Source organism: Prunus persica, chromosome G6 (assembly GCF_000346465.2).
Source record: "Prunus persica cultivar Lovell chromosome G6, Prunus_persica_NCBIv2, whole genome shotgun sequence".
Classification (NCBI taxonomy): Eukaryota; Viridiplantae; Streptophyta; class Magnoliopsida; order Rosales; family Rosaceae; genus Prunus; species Prunus persica.
The window spans coordinates 21,743,711-21,753,174 of NC_034014.1; the positions used below are offsets into that span (position 1 = coordinate 21,743,711).

General features: G+C 34.8%; 1 protein-coding gene and 1 non-coding gene across 2 annotated transcripts; both read left to right on the top strand.

Moving 5' to 3' along the window:
• Positions 453-526, top strand: TRNAN-GUU. The gene has a single exon. It is a non-coding gene; the product is annotated as a tRNA-Asn (tRNA).
• Positions 5,091-5,886, top strand: LOC109949727. Its single transcript, XM_020565840.1, has 2 exons — positions 5,091-5,266; positions 5,352-5,886. Exons 1-2 carry the CDS (start codon positions 5,091-5,093, stop codon positions 5,884-5,886), a joined length of 711 nt encoding a protein of 236 aa, XP_020421429.1.

The window sequence follows — 9,464 nt, forward strand, 5'->3', positions numbered from 1 at the left end:
TGTCTTGGCATGAACTATTCTCAGAAATTGTCTTGGCTTGAATTGGCTTAACTTGAATAACACTTAATCGATGTTTGGTGATGCTTAGATTGAGACTAAATTTAAATTGGTTAAAATATCAATAAATATGATGATATATTTCAATTTCTATTCTTCTGTACAAATGTGGGTTAAAAATATTCCAAAGTTTTATTTAATAAGATATATTTTTTAGGTTTATACGGGTTTTAAAATTGAGGGCATTTGTGTCTATTTAAGCGAATTTTTGCTATATTTGAAATATTTTACGAAAACTGATATTTTTGAAATTAAGGATCAAGTTTTGGCTATTTTTGATAAGAAGCAGCAATTGTCCCACTCCAAATATATATATATATATATATATATATATATATGAAGCAGCAATTGTCCCACTATATATATATATATATAATGGCGTCATCTAGCAACAAGCTGGAATAGCTCAGTTGGCTAGAGCGTGTGGCTGTTAACCACAAGGTCGGAGGTTCGAGCCCTCCTTCTAGCGATTTTTATTTTTTTTCTTTTACGTCATTATTTTGGTGTTGGGTCAAGCCCAAGCCCACCCCATTCTCCCTTTTGGGTCTGAATTACTTAAAATTTTATATTTATTGGAGACTCTTTTTTGGTCGAAATATTTATTGGAGAATTGAAGTGTGATTTTGGGGACACCCAAATATTGTCTTTGGAGGCTCATATTTTATTCTTTTAATTACAACGTATATCCCTTTTGTAAAATGTTTTTTTGTTTTTTTGTTAACTACATGATCTCTAGAAAAATTTACGAATTTGTTTGGACAGCCACCTCACACTAACAACACCAGCACCTCCCGCGACTCCCTCAACCTTTAATCATATTCATAGTTTAAAATATTGAGGATATTATCGTGTTTTCAGGTCACAGATATTTCAGAATGTATCAATACACATATCGTATAAATATCGATAATATCAAAAAATATCGATGCCAATATTTATTGGAGACTCTTTCTTGGTCGAAATATTTATTGGAGAATTGAAGTGTGATTTTGGGGACACCCAAATATTGTCTTTGGAGGCTCATATTTTATTCTTTTAATTACAACGTATATCCCTTTTGTAAAATGATTTTTTTTTTTTTTTTGTTAACTACATGATCTCTAGAAAAATTTACGAATTTGTTTGGACAGCCACCTCACACTAACAACACCAGCACCTCCCGCGACTCCCTCAACCTTTAATCATATTTCATAGTTGAAAATATTGAGGATATTTATCGTGTTTTCAGGTCACAGATATTTCAGAATGTATCAATACACATATCGTATAAATATCGATAATATCAAAAAATATCGATGCCAATATTTATTGGAGACTCTTTCTTGGTCGAAATATTTATTGGAGAATTGAAGTGTGATTTTGGGGACACCCAAATATTGTCTTTGGAGGCTCATATTTTATTCTTTTAATTACAACATATATCCCTTTTGTAAAATGATTTTTTTTTTTTTTTTTGTTAACTACATGATCTCTAGAAAAATTTACGAATTTGTTTGGACAGCCACCTCACACTAACAACACCAGCACCTCCCGCGACTCCCTCAACCTTTAATCATATTCATAGTTTAAAATATTGAGGATATTATCGTGTTTTCAGGTCACAGATATTTCAGAATGTATCAATAATACACATATCGTATAAATATCGATAATATCAAAAAATATCGATGTCAATAATTTCACTCACACTTCAGTAATGTTTTGTCAAAATATCGCTATAATATCGAAAATATCAATGTAATGGAAAAAAGGAAAGAAAAAAAACACAAAGCACACACGCAAAGGGGATTTGAACCCCTACCATTTCACTCCTCCAACGCCTTAACCACTATGTTGCTTATATTTTTGTGATAATACGCAGTGGCGGAGCCACTCCTGGGCCTAGAGTGGCCCTGGCACCCCAAGATTTTTATCTCTCATCTATTATATTATATATAACATATAGAATTTGTAATAAACAACTTATAATTTAAGTTAAAATTTCCTCTAAAACAAATTAGACATGACTCAATTAGAAATATTTAGATCTAAACGTGTAATTATTGAATACTTAGGTGTTTTATATACTTGTATTTTCTACTTCGGCTCCCCCAACTTTACAAGTCTAGCTCCGCCCTTGATAATACGCAAAGGAGAACTCTATGTGGTACTAAGTCACTCATGTATCTTACCATGCAATGTATAAAGTGTAAAAAAAAATGTAGTAAATCATTATATATAAATGATTATGGTGTGTTTAATTTTCTTTCATTAATTACTACATATTTTCTACACTCACAGTGTTTATCAACTCGTTAGTAATAAACTTAAATCAATTAAACCCATAATGCAATGCATTTCTTTCCAAATTGTTGTGATAAACTAATAGATAATTGACTAAATAACATCCTCCAAAGTTCCAATAAAAATTTCCAAGTTTTTCTTACAATTTCTGTGGTTTTTATTCAATTTTTATCGATATCGATAATATCCCGATATTTCTATCGAAATTTTCGTGTTTTTGGACTACCGATATTTTTGATATCATCGATATTTTAGATCTTGATCATACTACACCATCAACACCATCACTTCTTTAAGAACACTTTCACCGATTTGTCATGGCAAAGGAAAAGGGTTAGGGCAAGTGCAACGCAAGCCCCCCATCCTAGCAACAGGCCCCTCAGGCCCGATTTCCACCTCTAGTGCAGAAAGCCCAGCCCAGGCATGGCATGGGACCCACCAGCCCGGGCAAGCCCACATGCAAAAGTGGACTGGGCTGTTGCCCAAAGGTTGCTGATATCAACGTGACATCAGTGCTGACCCACCAGCCCATATAGCCCTATGGTTACAAGCCACATGGCTTATCCTGGAGCCTCTGATAAAAAAAATATTGCCCAATCTAACGACTATCTAATTTTTTGCTAAAAAAAATTGAAAAAAAAAATTGTAAAAATTCTGGAACGTTTTTCTATAAATACCTACTAATAATATTCACTTTCCACACCAAATCTTCATACAAATTCATCTCCTTCTAATATTTTTCCACTTTACACACCAAATTTTCTACTACAAAATTTCATTTGTGCAAAAATACAAATAACATCTTCCATCGAAGCCAGAGGGTCGTGGACAAACGTTCGAAGCGGTCAAAATCTTGGCGATGAGGTAAAAAAAAATATTAATTGCTTTTTTATTCAATTCAATGTCATTTATATATATATATATATTTCTTGCATTTCCAATTTCATTTTTTTAATAGATTATTCAGGGAAAAAAAAACCATTATACATGGCTCCTCAAGTGAACAATGCCTGCAGTCGGTTTCAGTGGTGCGTTTCGTGTCAGTATTAATGACACTATTATGTCCTCCGGAGGAAAATACTCCCCCATGTTGTCATCCGGTAGAACCACCTTCGCCAATGATTAAGTCGTCCTTATACTCCATTGTGTCGAAGTATGAGGACCAGGAGTATTTCAATTGTATGATAGTGAGTAGATATTTCAATTGTATGATGAGTGAGATGTGAATTTTATAATAAATATGGACACGTGGCAACCAAAAATCTTATTTGAAAAATTAATTTGAAAATTTTATCCGAAAATGTAATCTGAATTTTTAGGTGAGAATTTTATAATAAATATTGACACGTGGCAACCGAAAATCTTATCCAAAAAGCTTTCAAAATTAATGGTTTAAGTATAAAAAAAAATAGAAAATAAAGTAAAGTGAATAGTGTTTTTCCTTGCCCTTACCCTTTGAGGAGGAACCAAAAAAGGCAACGCTGCCACTATTCACGTGAATAGTATCAAACATTGTCTTGTCTTTGCCTTTTAGGGTGGAGGTGCTCTAAAAGCACTTCCAGTAGTTTGCCCTTTGCCATGGAAAGGGGTGGCTAGGGCAGCCACTATTCACATGAATAGTGGCTGCCTTTACAAAAAGCAATGTGTGTTTCCACCAGTTGTCATGGCAAATGGCAAATACTATTCATTTTTTTTCACATATTTTTTTACTTGAACAATTAATTTGGATAATATATTCGAGTTAGATTTTTGGGTTCGTACGTGTCAATATTTATTATAAAATTCATATCTCATAATTGGAAAAAAAAAAATTAGAATAAGATTTCGGAAAAATAAAACTTGAAAGTAAAAAAAATATTGAGTAGAAAGTAAATAATAGTTTAAGGAGAAGATAATGTATGAGGATTTGGTGTTAAAAGTGAAGAGTATTGGTTGGTATTTATAGAAAAAAAATCATTAATTTTTGAGTTTTTTTTCATTATTTTATTGCACAAAAATTCGCTGCCTTTGAATTGGAGGAAGACAACGCCACGTGGTTGCTAGCTGCTGGCGGCACTGTAGCACGCTGACGTCATCTCCAAAATTCAGGCTCCAAGTCATGCTCGCCTCCCCCTCAAGCCAGTCTAGTCTGCTGGGGTCCACCTCCTGCCTGGCCCAGCCTTTGTTGCTGGAAACACTTTTTTGGCTCTAACCCGAGCCCAGCCTCCATTGCTGGAAGTGCTCTAAGGTAAGGATTCTTACTATTCACATAAATAGTGACAGCCCTTGCAAAAGGCTTGTTGTGTTTCCATCCATTGTCATGTCAAATGACAAATACTTTTCACTTGTATTTATTATTATTATTATTATTATACTTAAACAATTAATTTGGATAAAATTTTCGAATAAGATTTTCGGTTGCTACATGTCAATATTTATTATAGAATTCATATCTCATATTTCAAATAAATTTTTCGGATACAATTTAAAGATAAAATTTTAGGATAAGATTTTGGTTGTCACGTGTCCATATTTATTATAAAATTCACATCTCAAATTTCAGATAAGATTCTCGATTGCCACATGTTGATATTTATTATAAAATACAAATTTTAGATTTTAGATAAGATTTTCACTTTCTGAAATTGTGTTATGTATCAACTCTATCTTCTAAATTCATCTATAAAACCAGAGCCTCAACTCAGACCTCTCACACCATATCCTCTCTATCCTTTCATTTCTTAGATTTTAGATTTCATAGTCCACTCTCAATGTCTTACATGATGAGGTGCTTGGAGAGGCAAGAGCGAGAAATGAAAGAAAGAAGTCGCAGACAAGTTGAAGAAGAAAGGGAGGAGGAAGAAGATGATGAAAAAGTTGCCATATGCTCGATCTATCAAGTCAAGGCAGCCACCGTGGTTCACAAGTCGACCGTGGACAGACGTAGGTATTTTCGAGGCAAGAATCCTTTTAGAAGATTACTTTATCCCAAATTTGTTGTACTCTATTGTTGATTTTTGAGGGCGATATAGAATGCAGCCTCATTTGTTCAATAAAATCATGCATGATGTTTGTAATTACAACGCATACTTCATTCAAAAGTGTGATGCTACTGGGATTTTGGGGCTTCTTTTGGAGCAAAAACTTACAGCTTCTTTACGGATACTAGCGTTTGGCACATCTGCAAACCAGGTGGATGAGATTACTAGGAAGAGGAAATCCACCATCCTAGAGAGCTTGGTCAGATTCTGTGATGTAATCGAAACTTTCTACACGAGGGATTACCTCCGCAAACCTACGCTTAGGGACCTCCAAAGGCTTCTACAAAAAGCTGAGGCTCGAGATTTCCCAAGCATGATTGGAAGCATCGACTGTATGCACTGGCAATGGAAGAATTGCCCAACTGCTTGGCAAGGAGATTATGGGAATAAGAAAGGCCAAAAAGTATCATTCTTTAAGCTGTTGCATCATTCAATACATGAGTTTGGCATGCCTTTTTCGGAGTTGCGGGATCTCAAAACGACCTCAACATGCTGGGTCAATCCCCTGTGTTCAACGATGTGTTGAGAGGTCAAGCCCCCCAGATCACCTATAAAATCAACAATACCATCTACTTAAGTGGATACTACCTAGTGCTGGGCTCGGTCTAGTTTGGTTTTGGGCCCAACTCGAACACAGAATCATAGATCTCAGCGTGACTATTATTGAAATCGAAAACCATAGCCTATGTAAAACAGTCACTCCGATTAATCGAACTTGTTGGTTTGGTTTGGTTCGGTTTGGATTTTTGGACTTTCTTAGAAATTTGCCCAAATTTCACAAAAAATACATTTCTGAGCCCAATTCAAAGCATGTAAGACTATACATGAATTTCAAAGCATATTTTAACATCAAACTTTAATTTAACAAATTACAATCCATGACACATTAATTTAACAAATTACAATTCATCATCACACAAATGACAAACATTAAACATCAAACACCAATTTAACAAATTCAAACCATCATGAAATAGAGATATTATTATATTACAAGTTACAACAATAAACCATTAAAGCAACAACATCAGGAATTAGAATTACAAAGCATCAAATAAGTAAAAAAGCTTATTGCGGACTTGCAGCAGCTGCTGCCATGTTGTTTCTTCAATCAATATGTGGGAAATGAAAATGTCACTAGGAGGTTGTCCATTTGAATGAAATGATTCAACTTCTGCAAGAACATTAAAACATAAGAAAAGTTAATGTTTAGAAAGTTAAAACACACAAATTAAAATGAAAAACAATACCAAACAAAAACCATTACCTTTTCCAGTTTCTCCAAAGTTAGGTACAACTCCAATTCATCTTCAGTAGGCTCTTTGTTAAAGTCAAAACCCTCACTTCTCAACCAATCATTTGTGCAAATAAGGGCTTCAACAGTTTTGGGAGTCAAACAAGCTCGAAAAGAATCCATACCCCTTTTTCCAGCACTAAAGGTAGATTCTAAAGGTACACTTGAAACATGAACAACAAATATATCTTTTGCAACCTTAGACATGATTGGAAACTTTAGAGAGTGTTCTTTCCACCAACTCAACAAATTGAACCCCACATTTTTTGGATTATCAGCAGGCTCCAATAAGTATTTATCCACTTCATTCCCAATTTGTACTACATCTTATCTTTTTTTGATCTCATAAATTGCTCAAGTATTGGATCACTCTCAACATTTCGATCCGGCCCATTTTCCGTAATTTCTTTCACATAAGAGTGGGTAAGAGATGTGTTCTCTTTCTTGTACTCTTCATACAAGCGCATTAAAAGCTTATTCACCTCAACTATCTTGTCATCAACCTTGGATTCGTCTACTTCCAAAAAAGGAAGGTAACTGCACATAGTCAATTTTGTGCCTCGGATCAAGAATTACAGCCAATATTATAAGCTGGTTCACACCCCCAATTTGTCCCAATACTTGTCGTACTTCTTTTTCATTGAAGTTGTCACCTTTTCATAAAATGGTCTTGGCTCTGCATCATTCCATTCAACTCATTAACAATTTTAGTCATCTCGTGGAATGGTGCATTGATAGTGACCATCTTAGAAGCACTAAACTTTAATGTTGCCTCATAAAATCTTTTCAGGAAAGTAACAAAGGTCCTTGCATAATGCCAATCCCCCACTGTTGCAGTTCTCACCCTTGTCCTCGAGCTTGCTTCCCCTTCAAACCTTTTTTTCTTTTGTTTTGGCATTTCATTCTTGTCAACTTCATTAAAGTAAGCTTCAAAGTTAGAGTCCTCCAATGCCACCCTATCAAAACCTTTTTGCAACTTCAAAGCAGCATCTAACATCAAATAGGTGGAATTCTACCTTGTTTTGCATTTTAAAGATAGTAAACCTTTGCCATCAATCTTGGCAAAAAACAAACATTGCCTAAACTTTTCTAACCGGGGATAGTGAGGATCTTGTCTACCTACAAGTTTTGCGAATACTCTTAATTGAGTCATGCAATTCAAACACCCCATCAAAGACAATCAAGTTGGTTATGTGAGCACAACACCTCATATGTAACATTTTCCCATCCCACAAAAGTGCGCTCCAATTACTTAATTGGCTCTTAATATACTTAACAACACCATCATTAGCACTTGCATTGTCAACTGTGATACTAAACACCTTTTCTATTCCCCAATTCACCAAACACTTCTCTATTAGTCTCCTAATAGCTTCATCCTTGTGGTTTGAAATTTGAAAAAAGTTTAGGATTCTTTTATGCAAATTCCAACCATCATCACTGAAATGGGTAGTAAAAGCCATATAATTCACATTTTAAATAGAAGTCCAAGTGTCGATAGTAAGAGACACTCTTTGTGAATTTACACTCAAGATATTCTTTAGTTTGGCATTTTCCTCTTCAAAGATTGACCACACATCTTTAACAATGGTCCTACGAGACGGTGGATTGAATCTAGATTGTGCCTTTCTCATAAAGTACTTAAACCCTAACCCTTCAACAAATTTAAAAGGCAACTCATCAATTATTATCATCTTTGCACAAGCAATTCTAGTTCTCTCATTCCTAAATGCATGTGCAACTAGGCCTCTTTTATTCTCAAATGAAAGAACTTTTTGTTTATTATCCTCTTTCAATGGAGAACTCCCATTGCATTAGACCTTCAAATGTTCCATTAAAGTATATGTGTTATTTCTAATAGGATCACATGCATAAGATGAATGACAATAGTTGCAAGAAGTCCTAGGCCCTACATCACTGCTTGTTTGAACTAGTTCCTTAGTAAAATGCTTCCAAACCTTAGAAGGTTTCTTAACAGGTTGTCTCTTAGGAGGAAGTGGAGGGAGTGAGACATTAGGTGATTCCCCTTATACTGTTTGTGGATCAGCAGGATGAGTCTCAATTAGGGTAAAGGGTGTGTTAATGGTAGGAGTCTGCAAACTACCTTCCACACTGGACGAAACTTTTAGGACTACAACAAAAACTAACCTATCCCACAACTAAACACTCAACATAGCAGCAATAACAAGGTTTCAATTCAACAAGCAGCAACAGTAGCAAGGATTCAATTACTAAACACAATAGTAATAGCCATACTAACCTTTAAGCAAGCACATCAAAGAAATTCAATTCCTTCCCCAAATATGCAGCACACTAATAGTTAACATTCTTATATATAATTGAACCCAAAAACTAGAAAAACCAAAACCAAAAAATTGCAAAAATCAGAAAACAAATCCGAGTTAGAAAAAATTTAGATAACATTCTTATATATAACCAAAGAACAAAAAAAAAAAAAAACAAAACCAAGAAATTTGTTGCAAAAATCAAAAAACAAATTGGAGTTATAAAAAATTACCTCATTGCAAAAATGAGATATGAGAGTTGAGAGATGGTTTTGATTCGATGAGAGACTGTGAGAGATAAGGGATGAAAGATGGTTTCGATTTCGAATTTGATGAGGGATGAGGGATGAGGGATGAGGGATGAGGGATGAGAGTTGAGAGTTGAGAGATTAGAGATGACAAGTGATGGCGATGGAAGAGGCGACGGCGAGGCAAAGGCGAAGAAATTTTAGGGAAGGAAAGGGATGAGTCGCAGTCGCTGGGGGAAAAAGGCAGAGAATTCTAGGCTAACTGAGTCGAGCTCAA

What these genes read in the sequence shown, in the direction of transcription:
- LOC109949727 (XM_020565840.1), top strand. Translation starts at nt 5,091, where the DNA reads ATGTCTTACATGATGAGGTGCTTGGAGAGGCAAGAGCGAGAAATGAAA. An exon ending in TCGACCGTGGACAGACGTAG is followed by an intron (nt 5,267 to 5,351) that starts GTATTTTCGAGG and finishes AGGGCGATATAG; the next exon opens with AATGCAGCCTCATTTGTTCA.